Raw genomic sequence first — 21,655 nt, 5'->3', positions numbered from 1 at the left:
GGATGCATAGAGCTGCATAAAGCAAAGCAGCTTATTTGATAGAGGCAGAACGGCTGGGTTAAAATAAAACAAATAATATTTAAATTATCAGATTAAATCATCGATCGGGGGAAAAATGGGCAGAATTTGATCTCTGGCGGACTGACCAGTCTGGAGCTTGTTATATCTTATAATATTTGAATATTTTTAATCAATAAGTTGATTCTTTTTCATTAGTTTTTTCAAGACAGAGGATCCAAATTAAAAATCTCCACCCCAGCAGGAATTATCCGGTTTAATTATTAATTAACCTGCTGTTTATTAATAAACTGTTTCATGAAGACAGAGTCAGACAAAAAAACTAACAAAAAAAACTACTGTCTTGATTTAAAAAGGACGATTTGCTGAATGACTTTTCTGCTTCTGGGTAACAAATCAGAGTAAAAAGAAAGCAGTAGAGACGCACCGATCAGACACCTGGATCAGATGTCGGCTTAATATCGACTAATTAGGTGGATCGGATATCGGATGAATGAAGCCGATCCAGTCATTTCCTTATTTTTTAAATTAATAAAACACAGCGATACAGTTACAGCGATCTAGTCACTTCAATTCTATTTTTTGCAACAGCGGTTGCAAAATCTGTATTCCTGTAATAACGGCAGTAAAGTGCAGCAGAACTGACGGACATCAGAGGACGGCGGGAGGAGTCGTCTGAGAATAAAGACCAATTAGACGCGTGGGAGGACTGAACAGGACCCTCACAGGCCACCGTCCGGCTGCAGGTCGAGGCGCACAGATGGTCGCTGCTGCTGCTGCCTCTAATCTGAGCGCTCGCTGTAATCCTGCTAATGAGGACGAGATTCAGCGACTAGAGCCGCAGGCTGGCAGGGAACCGCGAGCCAAACCAGAGCGAGGACGTCACCGAGGCTGCAGCGAGGATAAACGGGTTAAACCCCGCGGAGGTGCTGCAGCGAGGATAAACGGGTTAAAACCCGCGGAGGTGCTGCAGCGAGGTGACCAACGTGGTTCAGACGACGTCATCTCAACATGTTCTGCTGCTGAAAGTGAGGATTTCCTCGTCTGACTTCTGGTTTCAGCTCACGTTCCTCTTTTTCTGGAGACTGCTGCCGAAACCATCGACTCCTTGACCTCTTGCCTTTAATAGCTGCATCATCATGAAATATTACATTTAATTGAATCAGCTACTTTAACGGCTGAACTTCTGTCCGGCCAATCAGAATCGTGAAGGGGGCCACAGGAAGCTAGCAGCCCTCATTAATGCAATTTAACTCGCTAGTCTAGACTAGGGCTGGGCGATAAATCGATTCAATTGATTAATTCGAGTTAACATTTTTTTTAAATAAATTTTTGGAAAATCAGGATTTTATTTTCCCAAATTAATCATTGGGCTTCCGTGAAGAGATCAGCACGCAACGCTGAATATATGTTTAGGAAAATATATTGTCAAAATATTGTAAAAGGAAACTTTTTTTTTTTCCGTAATGCGAGGCATTTTAATTTATTCATTTACTTATTTTTTTTAAACTTAGTTTGAAGTTACACAAGTGATGTGAAGCCTGCTCTTAAAAGCAAGTTTTTAAATTAATTTCTTTAATTTCTTTTTATTAAAAGAAAAGGAGGAAAAAAGAAATCGATTAATTGGATTTGGCAAAGTAAAATTGGAGATTTTATTTTAAAGCCATATCGCCCAACCCTAGTCTAGACCAAGGCTCTAATAACTGAAATAAACATTTTCTCATCAAACCCCACCGTTTGTCCTCAGGCCTAAATTATTACATGAAAATTTGATAATTATCTCTTAATATTTATTTTGTTATTTATTTTAACCATTCGAGATTTAATTCACTGTCCAGAAATCTGCTTTATATCATTTTGAAAATTGATTAAATGTAATATTTACCTCGTTAGAAATATAAATAGTGTTAAACATCTAAATGACAGGAACTGGAAGTGCTTTTATTTTGATATTCTAAACAGGAAGTATTGCTGTAACGTAGCAGCTAGCCTAGCAGTGAGAGAATGTTTATTTGGTTTTCTAAATGATCCAAAGTCATTGGGTGCAGAGTTCAGCTCATAGGGTCGTTATTATATGAAGCTGTGGCTAACATGGACAGATACAAGCTCTTAACATCCCATAATAATCCACCGACTTCACTGGCTAATAGTCAAGCTAATGCTTTCTCAGTGAAGCAGGAAGCAGCTGCAGCTCACGGTTGGGCTTCCTTTCACTCTTCATTACAGGAGATAAAATCTGGAACCAAGTCCAGTCTGAAGGTTTTTATTTGCACCATCTCTGGGTTACAGCGAAGTAAAAACATAATCAGCAGGAGCTAAACCGCTGAATATCTCTGCATCTTTATTTAAATGAAATCCTGACGTAGGAGAAAGTGGCTGAAGAAGCTTTAACGATAAAGGAATCCTCCCCGACTGTCGGATAAGCAGGAAAACGACACCAGATGAGACGTTTTCTCCCGTCCAGCCCCGTTAGAAGCTACTCAAACGGACATAAGGTCAATAAGTCAGACTGAGGGGAACGTTTTCAGGCCTTTTCTGTGTTTAAAAGGCCTGAAAACGTTCCCTCTACAGTGAGAAAGGAGCCGAACGGACAAACAAACCTCCTGGTTAACGGCAGAGGGGAATCTCTTTAGAAAGCACTTCAGAGTAGAACATTTTCTCTCCTCTAACGTAGTTCCAGTGCTTAACCGGTTCTATAAAAAGAACCGGTAGCCGAACAGCCAACATGGAGCCTCCACCCTAAAAACCTGCCATCCGGGAAGCGTTTTGGTCCCGGCTCGCCGTCTGTGAGCGCAGAAAGAACAACTCGTCCCGTATATTCGTTTAGGAAACCACCACACTGCAAAAAGGGAACTAAAAATAAGTAAAAAATTTCTTGAAATCATTGTATTTTTCCTTGATTTGAGCAGGTAGATAAGACTATTTGCCAATAGAATGAGATTTTTGCACTTAAAATAGGAACAATTCATCTCTAAAATGACATAATTAGTTATCATGCACTTGAAATAAGACATGATGGAAATGTATTGTTCCTATTTTAAGTGCAAAAATCTCATTCTATTGGCAAATAGTCTTATCTACCTGCTCTAATCAAGGAAAATTACAATGATTTCAAGAAAATTTCACTTACGTTTAGTTCTGTTTTGCAGTGCAGCGGTGTTTGTTTGAGCCAACAGGGAGACGACGAGATTAAAACACACGTAAAAATGTCGTTTATGAATTCAGCACTAAATATCTGCTGTAAGCGCGGCTCTGTGCAGAAAACAGACCAACAACAGCAGGAAGATAGGAGGCGCTGATCGGACGTTTTGCTCATGGTGAAAATCAGATTTCACTGCTTGTTTCGTCCCAAATGATGCAGCTTAACAACGGAAGAGTTTTAAACATTTTTGGTCGACTGCTGGCGTCCCAGAGCTCGCCTAGAGCTCCAGACTAAAGCGTGTTTATCTCTGGGACAGCTGGGAGTTGGTGCCAAGGCAGCAGCACTGCGTCAGCGTCAAGGGCTCTGGTGGAAAGACTAAAAATCCCTTTTGAATCCTTAAATTGAAGGCCTTCGTATGTTTTTTTCTATTTTTGTTGAGGAAAGCTGACACCCCACATGACGACGAACACACCCTCCCTATGGTGAGGCATGGCGGTGGCAGCATCATGCTGTGGGGACGGACAGGGAAGCTGGTTTATTAGAGCTGAATCAGGACAATCCTGGAAAGAAAAAACCTGTTAGAGGCTCCAGAAAACCTACGACTGAGGCTGAAAACGCAGCCAGAGATATTATTGGTGGTTTAGATCAACCTCAGAATGTGATGCATGGATTCAGGAGATTTTGTTTACTACCTTTAAAAAAATTAAAAGATGGAACTAACTAACTAGCTTTAGGTAAAAACTTTCAGCACAGCTTCTGATTCGTGAGACTAGGGCTGGGCGATATGGATTAAAAAATAAATCTCAGATTTTATCATACCAAATCCGATTAATCGATTTTTTCCCCTCCTTTTTGTTTCATAAAAAGAAATTACTTTAAAACCTTGCTTTTATGTCAAGCATTTCGTCAGGGAGTTGACCTGAATTCAAAGTGCGACTAAAAACAAGCTGTGAAACATGCTTGTAAAACAAGATGGCAGCCGTGCCATTATAAACAATGAAAATATAACAAAACATTTGCTGCTAGTGGTATTACACATTGAGCTAAGAACAGGCTTCACTGCACTTGTGAACTTCAAACTAAGTTAAAAAAAAGTAAATAAGTAAATAAAGTACCTCGTATTATGGTAAAAAAAAGTTTCTACTTAACAATATTTTGACAATACATTTGCCCAAACATATATTCAGCATCACATGCTGTTCTCTTCATGGAAACCCAATGAGTGTATTGGCTAAATAAAATCCAGATTTTCCAAAAATGAAATCTTAAAGAATTGTAAATTCGAATTAATCGATTAAATCGATTTATCGCCCAGCCCTACGTGAGACTGAAAAATAAAACTGGTTCTGGTTGCTGATAGGCTATTTTGTTAAAACAATAAATCATTACAGTCGCTTGTTATTGATAACTCTGTGGCAACATCAGCGTACTTCTAAAACGACAAGTACAACAGGATAAAACATTCAAATAGGAATTGAGGCGTAAATTCCCTGAAAACGACTTTGATCGATTTTTATCCTCTGTGTTCTGCAGGTTCTGGTCCAACTTAGCCTGAATAAAGAGTCTGAAATCTGCAGCGCCCTGATACTGACCCCTCCACTTATTTCAGGTGTGTTGTAGCAGGTTGACTGACCCAAATTGAACTGTTTGGTCCTGAATGGTGAAATAAAGACTTCTGTCGTCTGGCATTCCTCGGCGCTGTACTCAACCTCTGCATCCGCGGCCCACTGAGAATGCATGTGAGGTCTATACTGGAAAGCACATTCTGTTTCCTCCGCTCCAACACCTGACAGATGCACGCCACCAGAGCGGACCGGCGGCGCTCTCAACGCGAACCCGACACCGAGCTGGAAATGCCAGAGCGACCGGCATGCCGCTGGACGGGCGGAGCGGGGGAAATGTGCAGCAAAGTGACGACACGCGTCCTGGAGAAGAGACGCCCAGCTGGGTCGGGACCTCACGGCCCCAAAACAGCCGAGTGGCCCAGAAAAGAGAAAAAGAAGGGCGAGATGCAGATATCTGACACAATCAGACCTCCTCAGTCCGAGAGTAAACCAGAAAATGAAGCGTTCTGGTATTTCGTGTCGGAGGTGAAGTGAACGCGGCGGGCCATAAAGGGAGAAATGGTTTCTCCTCATCCGAAGCGGAGCTGATGTAATTTTCCACTGATCCGCAGAAACCGAAACAAACCGTCAAGGCCGAGGATTCCTGGAGGTTTTGAGACGCTTCTAACTCAAAAATGTCCAAATAATCATTTTCATACCCGGCAAATGATGGACGTATGAACAACTTCACGTGTGTTCCAACGCGCGGCCTTCAGCTGAAAGCACAGATAAAAGCCGGTCTGACCGGTATTCGTCATCGAGTCAAGATCCAAACAATCTCCCCGCAGGGATCCTTCTCCCTGGAGTCTGTTTGCTTGTGTAAAAACCTGAAGCTGTGACACGGAGTGGAACGAAACCGGAACACAGCCTGCGGCGGTACAAACTGTCACCCCCCCCACTCAGACGGCGGGCCTGGATCAGAACGGCAGAGTTTACGCCCAGAGAGGGAACCCGCAACCAACACGGCCGCAGAAAACCTGAACCAGGCCGCGTGAAGCTTTGGTACTTAGGCCCAAACAAGAACAGGTGACGCAACAACACATTTAGAGCAACGCTCTGTGATGAAACATCCAAACAAACAGGAAAGACACGGCGTCCGCCAGCAGGATCCAGCAACGAATTCAGGAACTTTCTGAGGTGAACTTTCAAGTTCTTCCAGAGTTAACAAGGCCTTCCTTCAGAGGAATATGTTAAAAGGTAAAGAACAGTCAGTCAATCCCATTGTTTTACACATCAATACATGATGAACACGATTAAAGTCCAGGCTGTGAGTGTCAGCACCTCCGGACTAGCCTTGGTTTTGGTTGTTAGCTCTGTTTGTTCGCTCGTTAGCATGAAACCGTGTGTTAGCGCAACAACAAGATGGAAAGACACCCGCGATGGCACCAGAAAAACAATTGTTGCTTTGCATTTGTCACACAATCATTGTCCAACGGTTGATTATTTACAACTGGAAAACATTTCAGACGGCTGCCATTCTTCCCAGGAAGGACCACCGCAGGGGATTCAACCCAAGGTAAGGGTGTGTAATCCTCAGAAAGATGACCAAAAAAAACAACAACCCTAGAATCTACAGGCCTCACTTAGCATGATAAAGGTTACAGTTCTAGGAAAAGACGGGACAGGTATGGCAGCATGACTTAGGTTGGTAACGCTGCATCTGAGAGAACAATGTGCCCGGACAGATGAGACCAGAGTGGAGATGTTTGGCCATAATGCAACGCTGGAGAAAACCAGAACAAGGTACAAACACCTCATGACACCTATAAAGTTCTGCCAGCGGTGAACTCCTCAGCATACCAACGCAATCTACAGTCAAATGTGAGGCCATCTGTCCGACAGCTGGAGCTTGGCTCTAACTGGACCATGCAAGCAACAACACAATGTCAAATGAAGAAGAAAGAGACAGAAAGTGGCCAGCCCTGTTCATCTTCAATCCCAAGGAAATCATCAAAACATCCGTGGAAACATGTAAAAAGCCAAAATAAATGCCAATATTTTTATTAAAATTCAAAGAAACTCAAAAATTAAGTAAGAAGTCTTCTATTTCCATTAAGAAACAATACATTTGGTTAAATAAAACACACTTAAATCTAAATCTGCAGATACTTTTACTTCATGAAACTCAAAATCATGAATATTTTAATTTTTATTTCCAAAAAAACAGCATAGCTTCTGATGTACAGAAGCATATAAACTAGACGTCTATTGGCTTAAAGTTCTTGAATGGGTTACTTGAAGTAACGCTTTAGAAAAGAAAAACACTTTATGAAAAAAAAAAAGAGGAATCAAGCACTTTTAGCCTTGAAACGCCTGTAATAAAACTGATGCATCATGAATTAATGCCAGAAGTGACAGCATGGGTTAAATATAACAAACTGTACAATGATTTATGATCACAGAGACTTTAGCAGCTAAATCTCACTATACCAGTCAGTCTCATCTCTGCAGTTTAAAAGGAGTCCTCAACTCACTGTCTGTCATGCTGACACTTTGTTTTTGCCAAAACATTTCCCCTGGATTCCCTTTGCCCAGATAGTTTTCTACAAGCAGCTAAAAATACATCCGACCCACTGGATTAACTTTGCATTGGAGGCGAGAAAGCTGCAGGTGTTCATTTTATATTAACTTGTGACCCCAGCGCTCACATGCTGTCATGTCGGTGTCATGTAGCCTTCTACAAGAAACTCCTGAGCCTGTGATTACAACACAAGATGTGTTTGTGAACTGATAGGTATGCAAGACAGAAAATGGGAGCCTCTTTATTAACTCAACAAGTCTGCAGGTCATAGGACCATCTGAAAGAGAAGATTCCTGAAGGACTATCAATAGTGTCTGCCACTTTGTGTGCACTGACCGGCAAACACCATAACGTTTTATTTTATTGTCGACAATGCCGAGTAAAGTCCACAATTAATTGGGCCGTAAAGCCAATGAGTAATCTGGAATTTATGTCAGTAATTCGGCTAAATTATATATTTTAAAAATATAGCACTTGTTTGATTAATCTTTATACCAGCAAATATGGTGGTATTTTTCGATTACTCTAAACATGATATTATCTAAGATGTTAGTCCAAGACAACAAGCTACAAACTGCACGTTAGCATTAACCAACGTTATCTGCTATGCTAATTACAGCTTGTATATTATTATGACCTAAAATACCAACCTCAGTTAACATTCTAGCATTAGCGTGCCGCAATTGGCTAACATTTTTGATTACTCCAAAGACAGCTAACATTAGCTAAAAAGCTAGCCTGAGACAAAAAGCTACAAAATGCCTGTTAACATTAATTAATGCTACCTGCTATGCTAACTACGGCTTGAATACTATTATGAGCTTAAATACTAACAGCAGCTAACATGCTAGCATTAGCGTGCTGCAATTGACAAACATTTTTAATACTCTAAAGATAGGTAATATTAGCTAAAAAGCTAGTACAAGACAACAAGCTACAAACTGCACATTAACCAACACTATCTGCTATGCTAACTACGGCTTGAATACTATTATGAGCTTAAATACTAACAGAAGCTAACATGCTAAGACTAGCATGTTAGCTAGATTAATTACTATGCTAAAACCAGTTTATGTTTTATTATTAAAGTATTTTTGATTCTGATTATTGGCACCACTGTGTGCTATGCTAACAGCAGCTAAAATGCTAACATTAGCTTGTGGGTTAAACAAAAATACAAACTAAGACTAAACTGACTGCATTCTGAAACTCCCCTTAGACGTAAAAGGCACTTAGGATGCCCTAGGTTTTAATCTGACCCGTTATCTGTAAGATGTACTAATTATAAGGTTAACTAAAAGAATTACAGCTAAAGTAAAAAACAAAACAAGACAGAAACACATGTAACTTGAGCCCATCTCACATTTTAGGTTATTTCAGTTAATTGAACTGAAATAAACAGAAACAAGGCATGCTGTGTGCAATTTGAATTTGAATGACAATTAAATCCAACTGCATTAAACTGATCTTAATTTTGATTGACATAGCTTTAACTGGAATAAGCAACAAAAGGCCAAGACTGTTTTTAGGTTTGAAATTACATATTACCTTATTAAAACTGGTGTGAGATATGTTTTACCTTAATCTGCTTTTAGTGACCTAATTATAATATGATTAAATTGGAAATTAATTAATGGGAATATTAATTTATTTAAATTAAACACAACCTTAGATTTTATGAAAATAATGTTGAATCTGGAAAAAATTAATAAACTAAATGCTTTGCAAATGGATTCTGGTTCAATCTTAAATTAATTTCTAATTGAACTGAATCAAATTAACATGGATTTTATACCAATTATTTTAAAGCTGTACTAATGATTTATATACAGACTAATTCCAATAACAGTTCATGAACTGTATCCAGTCACAACGATGAACCGTGTACCGTCTGGATTTAATTTGAGATCCATCAAATTAAAACTATAAATTAAATGGGGGTGGAGTGGAACAAACTGCCCAATATATTTCTGGAATAAATCTGACTGCACTGAAGGGAAATACAAGTGGACTACCCTGAATAAACTGACCTGTATGTTATTATCTACATTTCTTTAAAGGAGGTTTTGGCAGCTTTATTGAACAGTATTTTAACAGCAAAGAGGGTGGAGGCGGAAGAGAAAGAAATGTGGCAAATGGACCGAGACCGTGTATTGAACCCAGGACAATTGGGTCAATGACTATAACCTCTACTCATTTACGCACACCTTACATTTCATTTGACTTTAGAAATATTTGTGTGGATTAATGAAATTTTACTGTGCAGCGGTCATCAGGTGAGAGGCAGGTACACCCAGGACAGGTCGCCAGAGTACCTGCAGAGAACCCACACATTCACAGGGAGAACGTGCAGAAAGCACCCAGGCCGGGATTTGAACCCAGGACCTTCTCGCTGCAAAGTGCTACCAACTGTGCTGCTGTATTCAGTCACAATTTAATTAAAAATGACAGCAGAATTATTATTAAATATAATTGGGGGGGGGAAACTGCCAACATGTTTTGGATTTAATTTCTGAATCTTTCTGGACCGACACCGATTTAGCAGAACCAACTATAGTTTGTAATCTGATTCTACTCGTCTTAGGTGTACTTATATTGGCCAGTGTGCAGCACAGTTAGTAGGTCCTGGGTTCGAATCCCAGTCTGGAGTCTGAGGTGAGGTGGGTGGGGGAAGGGTTGTGTATCTTGTGTTTCCCTGTGACGGACAGGCGACCTGTCCAGGCTGGACCCCGCCCCTCACCCAACGACAGCTGGAGATAAGCCCCAGCCCCCCATGACTCCAAGAGCAAGCCGGTACGATCGGATAGACAGACTCTACTGTATTGTTGCTGCATTAATTCAGGTGGGTTGCATTAGACTAATTTAGATTCAGAATTAAGTATGGCTGCATGATATCAGAAAACATGAAATACAACATACTAATACTGATATCAACACTTTGTCCTGATTCTTCCATCTTTTTAACGATTACAATTTTCCACCTATTCTCTGAGCTTTAGCATCCCAGGCACACAGAAAAAAAGAAAAAAGAAATTAAATCTGTGTGACCTTAAAATATATTATTACACCCAGAGTTTAAACGCATGGCACTTGAAATATAATACCCAACCAAGTATAGCATGCAAGCAGACCTTTGATATTGTGATATTGCAACCATTGATATGATAACAAAGCCATTACAACTATTTCCAGATAAATGCAAATTAAAATCTGATTCTTTTCAAATTGTTTTTAACTGGACTGAATTATAATGAGTAGGGAGGCATTTTCTAGACTCATATTTGAATCTGATAAAACCAAACCAAGACTGGAGAGCTGCCCAGGAGAAACTATTGGCACCGATGGGCAACCCTGTGTATATAAGCAAGTATTGATGGTAATTATAATCAAAATTTACTGGAATTAACTGACTTACAACGACCTTTATCCAACTGGTGTTTAGTTTAAATTGCTCTTTAACTGAATTGTTAGTAGATGTAATAGGAATATGTTGAGGATTTAAATATTAGGATTTTACTGGACCGAATGAAATTATAATGGCTCATTATATAAAATGGATACAAAGGAATCACAGCTTAAAAAAATATTGAAAAGGAGAGAATATAATGTTTTTAATGCGTTTCACCTGAGTTACAATTGGAGTAAACTGGAATAACTTGAAGAAATACTCTCTTAATCTGAGAAAAAAAAATTAAAGCAGAATTGGCTTAAAATGCCATCAGATGCAGTCGTATAAACGGTACGATTTCAGCTTTAATTTTTTTTGACTTCATATTTTTAGTATATGACTTAATAATAACCAATCAGAGCCATTAAAGGGAAATTTCTGTTAATAAATTGATATTTTTGTGATGAATACTCTGAATTCGGAATGCATGTCCACATTAACATCGGTATCGAACTATTTTCATCATTTCTTAATGTATTGATATCGGTCAGACGAGTAACACTGGGCCGATATTAACCACTGATGTTTATTTCCGCGTAATTGCCCTCCGTGTTTCTGGTCATGTGGTATTTGTTTGGTCATGTGACCCTGATAATGATGTGGGGGTCTAACTGAGGCAGAAAATCAATGTCAGTGTTGTGATAATTTTTTTAAACAATGTCCAACGAGAAGAGCAAATGTATAAAACATCGACAAGTATCAGTTCAATGCAATAATGGCAACCTTAAAGGTGCATAGCCACGTAGACTTTTTATTTATTTATACATCACTAGCTCAGTCTGGTTGCATACAAAGTTTTTATGTAAGATTATCACATCCTGCTGGAGTATTAGTTGTTATTGTGGTGCGTTATGTTTTTTTTTTTGCTCAATTTGCTAGTAAATAAACATTTTGACGTTTATTTATGATTTTAACGGAACTATGTACTAACAAGGAAGCGGCTAACGGCTATTAGCATCTCCAGGCGAAACAATGAATACATGTCCAAAATCTAGTGGAAAAAAAGCAATAAATAAATAAAATTCCAAGAGGGAAAAGTCTGGAATGTCTCTAGGAATACAGTCTGAATGTTCACGTTCACTGAAGCGGATGCTAAACCTGCCGAGACTCTAATGTGACCACAGAGTTGACTGACGCGGGTAAATATTCTGATATAAATTAATACCGTTGGTCTTTGATCATGCCGAGCTGCTGCTTTACTGCGAGGCGTTGCAGAGGATCAGGATCGGGCCGGCATTATTTACAAGTTATTTATTAATTAAGCAAACCGGCATTATGATAGTTCTGCGATACTGCCACTAGATGGCGCCACGTCTGTTTATATCTGCTAATCGCGCCCTAGAGAAAATTATTTCTCGCTGAAAAAAGGAAACTATGCAGATGGAGGCTTGGTGTATATAACCTTATTTTATCCTGATCAAACCGTTTTTAGTCTTTTTTTATAAGCATATTACATGGCTATATGCCTTTAATATCGGATATCAATATCGACCCTGACCAGATTGCAACATTTTAGAGGTTTGAATTGCAAAGGAGTGGGATTAGACATACTGTACCTTTAATTTATTATGTCCTACAAGCAGGTTCCTTTGTATCATTTAATAGGGCGTTTTAGAAATCTTTCTAACCAAACAACAAAATGTGAACATCTTAACGTAAATACTCAATTTTAGGCCAGTGGCCCATCCCTGATCTCAGTAAACAGTGATAACAGCTTTAAGAGCGACACAAAGCTTCGGCTGCTGCACGCAAACACAACTTTAACGTCCAGCTTCTTAATTAACGCAACAATAAAAATAAAAAATAAACACATTTCAATGGTCAACTGACCTGATCATGGTCTGAAAAGGAAGTGATCTTCCTGCCAACCGGCCTGAGGGCCAATGTCACCAAGCAACCGAGCAACAAGCGCAGAACAGCCGAACCCCAGACCCAATGTTACACCCCCCGGAACCGAAGCCCTCGGAGGGCCGAGAGGCTCAGCGCCTCCCCGTCTCTGCTCCACAAAGGAGGCACCGACAGGCAGCCGCTGCCACCTCTCCTCTGGGGGCTAAAAATAGCCCCGGCAGACCGGGGAGGAGGCGGCCGGAGCTTCCCCGGCTCAGCTGCTGCTCAGCGGTGAGCTTTCCGAGCCTCTCCCCCCGGGAGGCTCCAGAGAAATCACCGACCTGGAGCCCAGGGAGCAGCCAGGAAAGCTAGCAGCCCTCCCGGCATGCGTCGGGGTTTCTCCTGCCTCCCGGAGTTTGGATCAAGCTGTGCGTAAAAGAGCCCAGAGGCGGCGGCGCGCAGAGGCCGCGACGCCGGGGACAGAAGCTGTGCTCACCCGTCGGGAGGACCGAGGCTCCGGGCTTCTTGGTTAACATGGCGGCCGCTCCTCTCCTCTGGTCTCCGCTGAGCAGGACACCTCCTCTTCCTCCATCTTCGGCTCCTCCCCTTCCTTCTGCTGCACCTCCTATATCTCCTCCTCCTCCCTTTAAACCAGCCTGGCCATGCCGAGCGGGGCCCCCTTCTGCTTCTGCAGCCAGGGGCGCAACCAGAAAGTCTGGGGGAAGGTGCCCAGATGGGGGCCGCTGATATCTGATATATCTCAAGTTTTCCTCGGCGCAATAGTTAAAATGACACAACAATGAACCCGTGCGCCTACTTACGTTGATGAGACAGCGAGAATTATGGCGACAGCAGGCTTTTCAGGCAGTGGAAGGATGTCGAACAAAATGCGGTAATTTGCAAAACATGCCGTAACACCATTGCCACAAAAGGTAGCAGTAGCACAAATTTGTTCCACCTAAAAAGTCATCCAGTGCAAAATGAAGACTCTAATACACTCTGCGTGTCGACACCCCTCATGAAGGAAACTTTAATTAAACCAGCCGTAAAACTGTTGAAACTGGCGTCTTCTTTTTCTAAATCCCATATGACAGAAAAAAAAGTTTGTTTAAAGTCTCCCAGCACCTAAAGAGCAACGGAAATATTTTTGAGATGCTCTGAATATGTAGCTGTGACTGGTCAGTTGATTTTATAGTCACAATACAAGCTTTTGTTTTAGGGATTGTCACATTTTTATTATACACCTTTTTATGGCTTAAGCACAAAAGAGCACCTTTTATTTCAGGTTTATTTTGTCAGGTTTTTCCTTGGTGTTCCGTTTGGCCGCTGGGATGTTCTGTTTTTAAGGTCCACTGTTGACCATTAAGGAGCTTTAATGTGACAATATTGTAATTTGTAAAAACCTTCTATGTGCAGCTGTGGTTTAAATAAAATAAAACATTTTAAATTCATTTTTATTTTGCAATCAATTTTTCAAACAAAAAAAAATGTACACGTTAATATGAGATATACCAATGCAACTTTAGGCACTATTTGGCTAAAACATTTGTTATTCAAGGTTATTTGAACATACCGTGATATATATTGTGTATCGTGATATAGTCCAAAGATATTGGGATTTTAGATTTTCTTCATATTGCCCACTCCTAATTTAAGCCTGAACAACGCAGAAGGTGGAGCCAGTTCTGTGTTTTTGTTATGACACAACTAACCTGATAGCCTTCCTGGGTTAGTTTTAATTACACGTTAAAACCAGTAAATTAAAATTTGAAAATATAAAATCTAGCTAACCAAGTAATGAATGAGAACGTGTGGTAACAAAGTAATATTTCGGCCCGAAAAATCAAGAGAAAAGGTCAAGAGTAGCTGACAGGACGAACGACCATGGTAATGTTCAGCGACACCGAGGTGCTTTATCTGCACAGAGCAATTCACGTTAATTCCACCCTTGTACTTTTACTGAAGGGCGAACACCTTCAAAAATTGTTGACTGCAGTTTCCACAGCGGAGTGTGAGAGGGGGTTCAGCGCAGTGAATGTAATTTTGACAGAGGAGAGGAATAGGATGATGATGCAGACACTCAGTAATCTCCTCTTCATCACTGTGAATGGCCCAGAAGTGGAATTTTTCCCTGCAGAAAAAAACGCTGAAATGCCGAAATGCTGCTGCTGATACTGCCACGGGCAAAAAGTCGACAAAACCCGAGATCCTTCTCCAAACCAGACTATTCTGCTGAGACCGGGTGAATAATTTTTAATTAGTAATGTTTTTTAACAAGCTTTGGTTGATATGTAAGGGTTAAAAGACAGTGAGCCACCCAAACTAATGTAAAATGTGCAGCAGAGTAGCCTATGCAATGTTAAAATTCACCTCATTCACCTAAAAGCACCCGCTTCCACACATGCTTAGAAGCCTGTGACAAACTTACCGATGTGATCATATTTATGAAAAACTGCGTGCCATTTAGCCTGTGAGTATTGGATCAACTCCTTTTTGTATGCAGGCCATATAACCTTGTTGTTATGTTCATTAATAAAACTTTTTTGCATATCACACACTGGTTATGACACAACAAACCTGATAGCCTTCCTGGTGTCTGTTAGTTTTTTTTAATTACACTTTAAAACCAATAAAATAAAATTTTAAAACATAAAATCTGTTTACATAAACTAAAAAATGTCTGACATAAAACCAGACTAAGCTTTTTCCTGTTTTGGGTCAGGATTACCAGAAATTACCACTTCTATTTGCTAAATACCACAATAACGACAAATCCACTAAACGTCTGATGATTAAATATGGAAACTTCAATGTGATGATTCTCTGGTTTTGTGAGCTTCTAAAAGGCTAATTCACAACATTTGAGCTAAACGGAGTAAAGAGGATTTCGGACCACTGAGCAAAAGTTCAATCCTTTTTTTTTCAGTCCAGGAAAGATATTTCTGACCTTGTCTTTGGTTTAGGAGCGACTTTACAAAACTACTGTGACAGTTTTGGTCATCTACTGAATAGGTCTGAATGTGGCTGATTTTGGACTTAGTCAACTACATGTTTTCCTTCCACCTAACTTTCCAATGATATCCTTAAATAAAACCCTCTGTGAACAGCGATCTTAGGTGGCAATGACCTTTTGTGGTTCTCCCTCCTTGTGTAAGGAGTCAGTGACTGTCTGCTGGATGCTGTCTTTCCCATAACTGTGTAGGTCATAACATTCCTACTTTTTTCAATAATTTTCCTATTAATCATTTGTAATATTTAAAATTTTTCAGAGGCTGAATTTTGGAGTTTTCATGAGCTGTAAGCAGAAATCGCCTAAAATACACATTTCACTGTTTGTAATTGATAACAGAGATGGGTTTTCCTTTTTTTTTTAGACCAAATTAGTGAAATTAATGAACCTTTCAATAATATTCTGATTAACTGAGATCCATCTGCATGAAATAAAGTAGCTAAGTTAACAAATTGGCTAATGAGTAAAATTAAATTTCATTAATAAAATATAATCAAACTTATATGACGTCCTAATGGTAATAACGGGCATAATTTCAAACCAGTATTTAAAACGTCTTCACTAATGAGATTAAAAATACACCCACTACATTTTTACCTTCCTTTAAACTTTCTATGATTTTAATCTCTAACGACGGTCTGGTATGCTACGGTTAAGTAGATGCTAGATGAAATGAAAACAGGTTGGGATAAACTGCCAACATGGGGTTAAATGTTCTCCTAAAGTCTTGAGAACTACTGATTGTGAGCAATTTAAAAGAGGATGAGAAAATTTGTCTGTCTGGATGGAAAGGATCTAGAAACTGTGGCCTCCTGGCGTTTGTTTGGGTGCATTTGTGGCTTGGAAATTGGAAAGGTACCATTTTCAGCTAAAACCTGTCTGATTAATCAGGTTTGGATAATAAAAGAGCCCACGTAGAGCTTTGTAACCCCCTCTTCCTCTCTCCTACACCACCGCCGGCCTGAAAGAAACCCCATTTGTCCATTTTGCATGTTTTTAATCAGCTCCGTCCCTTTGGTGCCATTCTGCCTTTTATATCGCTCCCTCAGTGTCTCATCGCGCTCATTTTCTCTCTGTTTGTGACGCTTTTGCATCTATTAATATTAATTCTGTCTCTGATTCGTCGGCCCTGTCTCTTTGTTCCGGGTGTGTTTGGAGTTATTTGGTGCCTTAATTTGTAATTTCTTTGTCATCCTCCCCCTTTCCAAGAACGCTATTGTGTAAAACGGGACCAGCTTATCAGCTGTGTTTACCTAACCTGAAGCGACCCCGGCAGAAAGAGCAAGGCTGCTGGCATTGTAAATGTAGACTTTGGTCCAAAAACAGTTGCTCCAAATCAATAAAACATCTGTTTTATGTGATGCTTTATTACAGAACTAAACTATAAATGATCAAACAGCTCACTGTGGAGGAACTTTGGACCTTCAGTCAATGTAAAATATCTGAAGAACTTTCTGAAGGTCTGATCACAGCAATTCAATCAGTTTGGGAGCCTGGACTTTGACTAGGCCATTGCAACACCTTGATTCTTGTATTGTTTTAGCCATTCAGATGTAGATTTGCTGTTGGGTTTGGGATAAGTTTGCTGTTGGTGACCAAGTTTGGACCAAACCCTTACGCCCACATCATGAATCCTCCACCACTGTGCTTGGCAGCTGGTATAAGATGCCAAACATGGTGCCGTGCGTCGCAGATAAACATCTTCGGTTTGGTTTTATTTTGTCTCGCAAGTCTGGTGCTTCATTCAGACAGAAACTACGCTGCCATCTTCATTTTAGAGACAAGAAGCTTTTTCCTTCCAGCTCTTAAAACCATACGCGTTCATTCTTTTCCCAACTGTCCAGCCGAAGACTTTACATTTAACACGTTTATGTGAAAATAAAGAGTAAAGAAGCTGCACTCACCACAGGAGCAGGGAGGACCGGGTCTCTCCGCTCTGATTCCCAGGAGACTCGAAGCGAGCGCGAGGTGTCCAGAGTCTTCCATATGAGGGCATCCTCCCTTTACGCGGCGTTCTGTTGTTCACGGAGCTGCCTGGAGACCAACAACATGTTTACATCACAGACAAAGACGCAGCGCTTCACATAACAATAAAGAGGGTTCAGTCCCTGTGTGTGTGAGCGACATCTCAGGTTTCCCAGCTTTTAGTTAAATTACAAAGAGAGGCCTCCTTCTGTAACAGACTCACACACACGGTGCTTTGTTTAAAAAATACATTAAAGAATTTAAGGTCATTTTCCACATGATATAATCTGAAACACTATGAGAAACAGGCACGAATGTGTTACAGAACAAAAACTGCCCAACATTTACGGCGAAATATTCGTATTATTCACACAATAGGTTAGATTAGGTTGACGTTAATTGACTATAATCAGCTGCTGATGACCAAATTGGGACCAAGCTTCAGATTTTTAAAGTTAAGAATACTTTGGCATCAGAGAAGTTCATTACATGAGATATTTGTATGACTGCAAGGTGTGCAGGCCTCGTTCCAAAGCATCACCCCTCCACCCCCGTGCTCAACAGTAGGTATGAGGTTTTCACCTGTCCAGTTTGGCCAAACCTCTCACCACTGTTCAAACAAGTACCACTGCTCCTCTACAAACCCTTCAAAACAAGCCATATTCTCCCCGTTTCTTTTCAAATTCTCCTTTCATGCAATCCAACATTTTATGTGCTATTTGAGGCGTTTGTAAATATTTCTGAGCATCAACGGATTTATAATTGCATAACTTGGACTATCTATTTTCAGGTTTTGTATTTTCACACACCTTGCAACATTTGGTAACATTAATTTTACTGCATTATTGTGAGCAAAGCAGTATTTTTTTTAGCTCAATGCAGAAATAAGCATTTAGAAACGTCTCTGCTGCCATCTAGCGGATGGTTGTGGTACTGCTGCTCGCTCTACAGCGCAGACGGGATGGAGACGGATTTTATGGAGGGGTTACAGAGAATGATCTTGTGTTATCTGCCCCCTTTGCCTAAAGCAATATATTTAACGAGAACTCAAATTACAAAATCATCATAAACAACACAATAAGCATCAAAATATACACAACAAAAACAAAAGATAACGAAATTAAATATCTGTCCTCCATCTTCGGACTCAGAAATCCATTCCAGGTTGTCCCAGTTCTGGAGGTTCTAGGCGCTTTTAAATATAGAGTCCAAACTCAGTGATGTTTAAATAGCAGTTCTAGGTTTTGGTGTGTAGAAAATTACAATGACACAAGATTTTCTTTTTTTTCATGATCATTAAAATTACGTAATACAGGCCATAACTTCATGGAACCTGGAGTATTCGTTCCAGGAACATTCTAGGAGCCTACCAGGTACTCTCATATAAGTTACCAGGTACCACCTCATGAATGTTAATGTGTATTTTGGTGAATCAGCAGATCAAGGCAAGTTTATTTATAAAGCACTTTCAGTATCAAGATGATTGAAATTTCTACATCAGTGTTACTTCTTGGTTACCAGAGGCAACTACGGAGAATAGAGCAAAACAAACTGATAAAAATCTGAGAAAGAAATGTATTAAATGTGTAAATCAGAAATATAAAAAGCACATATTTCTTCCAGATTAAAATAACTTGTGAGATAGTAAATCGTATTGCTGTTTTATATGTTAGATGACGTTTCATCTGCTCTGTGTTGAAATTGCTATTGTCTTGTCTGTTTGCGTCTGGTTAGTTTAGGACCAGTGAGGCCAGGAGGGATGAGGGTAAGATTTTAGAGGTTTTATATTGTTTCATTAAAAGTTTCAGAAAAGGTCCCAGGAACATACCTGATGGCATCCATGAAATGTTCAGGAATGTAAGTAAAGTAAGTTTTATGAAGGTCTCAGGGGTTCCTGGTCAGTTCTATGATAGTACCTGAAAAGTACTTGGTTGGTTCTGTCAAAATAGGATGTACACTATATTGCCAAAAGTATTCGCTCCCCCATCCAAATAATTGGAATCAGGTGTTCCAATAACTTCCAGGTGTATAAAATCAAGCAAAGGTCGACAACTTTCTGCAGAGTCAATCACTACACACCTCCAAACTTCATGTGGCCTTCAGATTAGATCAAGAACGGTACGCAGAGAGCTTCATGGAACGGGTTTCCATGGTGGAGCAGCTGCATCCAAGCCATACATCACCAAGTGCAAAAATGAGTCAAATGATAGCAGTGGATGGTGGATTGGAAAATGTTTGTGAAGACTGGTGTTTTAGGACGCATTCACTGTGTTCACTGCGTTGGGTGCATTGGTGTAAAGCACGCCGTCACTGGACTCCAGAGCAGCGGAGACGCGTTCTCTAGGGTGACGAATCACGCTTCTCCATCTGGATATCTGAAGGAGGAGTCTGGGTATGCAGGTTGCCAGGAGAACAAAACTTGTCTGACTGCATTGTGCCATGTTTGACATGTGTTGGAGGGGGGGTTATTGTGTGGGGTTGTTTTTTCAGTAGCTGGGTTTGGACCCATAGTTCCAGTGAAAGGAACTCTGAGGGAGAAAAATAGACCCTAATGTCCTCCAGCAGCCTAAGCCTATAGCAGCATAACTAACTAATAACCTAAGCCACTCTAACCAGAAGCTTTGTCAAAAAGGAAAGTTTTGAGTCTGGTCTTAGAAGTAGACGGGGTGTCTGCCTCACAGACAAAAACTGGGAGGAATAAGGACACGGATCCTTGCTGCGTCTGTTGCACCAGGAACCTTTAGAGCGCTTAATGCTTGTTTCTGCTGACAAACCTGATGGGGAAGCTGGTTTTATTTCCCAGTTGGATCTGGTACTGGCCCACACTGCTACAGGTACCAACACCTGCTTTAATTGCTGTGCTATCAATGTGCTTGATTGAGGATGATGAGAGATACACCAGACCCAACGATGAAGACCAACTGAAGGCCAGTATCAGAGGAACCCAAACTGCCGAGCAGATTCTTTATTGTCCAGGACAGGGACATACTTTCAGCTTCTCCACATTTCTGTGTTACAATTTTTTTTTTTTTATTGGTCGGATGTAATAGTGTCATTTTCGGAAACAGTATTAGGTGTAAGCCAGGCCCATGAAAATAAACACAATTAAATGCTTGGAATATTTCGCTTTGTCTGCATTGAATTATCTGTATTGAAACCCAGAGCTGGAGTCTGTCTGAATGGAGTTTGCATGTTTTCCCAATCCATTGCTGAATTCTTGCCAGATACTCTGGCTAACCCCATACCCCCCCCCCCTCCCAAAACACTTCAAGAAGCAGGCTTCTTGAAGTGTTTTGAGTGGTTATGTCCGCATGTTTACTGCTGAAGCTATAAACTGGACTCTGTACCACATTCGCATATTTGCACATTTGCACATTTGCATCATTGTATCCTTATCCAGCATTACAGATGCTGCCGAACTCTCAGTCTCTAAAATGCATTCTTGCACAAATCATTTCTGCACATACAAATGTTTTTAAAGAAATACTCACCTTTACACTGGGATCGCACACTGTCTCTTTGTCCTGCATTGTTTACATTTCAATTGTTGTACTGTTAAATCACTGCTGCACGTTATCCTGTAACTTTATCTTATCCTTTAATCTAAATTTCCAGCTGTATGCAAACGAAATTTTGTTCTGTACACACTCTGTGCATATAAAATGACAATAAAGTTGTCTAAGTCTATGTCTAAGTCTATGCTTGTTTGTCATCTGTATCTTTGGGAAAGATTGGTGATCTTTCCAGGGTGTACCCTCCATCTCCCCCATTCACTGCTGGAGATAGACAACAAGCCCCTGCAACAACACGCATGTATGGACGTTGGATAGAAGTTCATCATGTGAATGCCTCACTGTCAAATGATAGCAGTGGATGATGGATTGGAAAATGTTTGTGAAGACTGGTGTTTTAAGACTCATTTTTGAAGAATAATTGGTTGAATTATCGGGACTTGTGAAGAGATACATTTCTTCTTATCTCCCTCTTGGATCTTTCTTCATCCAGAAGTTACCAAAGCTGGGCACTTAAGTATGTCTGCAGAGGTAATACTCAAAAACTGTTCCTACAAAACAGTTTCAGGCCAGATCTATAGAGATACTGACCAGCTCTGTAGCCTAAG

The 21,655-nt window shown here is 40.3% G+C and overlaps 1 protein-coding gene across 2 annotated transcripts in view; it reads right to left on the bottom strand.

The window, feature by feature from the left end:
- The window catches only part of dyrk2 (dual-specificity tyrosine-(Y)-phosphorylation regulated kinase 2), a 32,596-nt gene extending 19,368 nt beyond the window's left edge, over positions 1 to 13,228 (bottom strand). Inside the window, exon 1 of one of the 2 annotated variants that reach the window (XM_012853843.3) lies at positions 13,057 to 13,228. In XM_012853843.3, coding sequence (XP_012709297.1) covers positions 13,057 to 13,096 — 40 coding nt within the window. In that variant the 5' untranslated portion in view covers positions 13,097 to 13,228. Of the gene's footprint in view, positions 1 to 12,563; positions 13,036 to 13,056 lie in introns of those variants that run through there. The other variant, XM_021311310.2, reaches the window with a different exon arrangement.
- Between the last annotated feature and the right edge of the window lie 8,427 nt (positions 13,229 to 21,655).

Source organism: Fundulus heteroclitus, chromosome 17 (genome assembly GCF_011125445.2).
Source record: "Fundulus heteroclitus isolate FHET01 chromosome 17, MU-UCD_Fhet_4.1, whole genome shotgun sequence".
Lineage (NCBI taxonomy): Eukaryota > Metazoa > Chordata > Actinopteri > Cyprinodontiformes > Fundulidae > Fundulus > Fundulus heteroclitus.
Note: the sequence above shows the minus strand (reverse complement) of the source record. Positions and strands in the feature narration are given on the sequence as shown.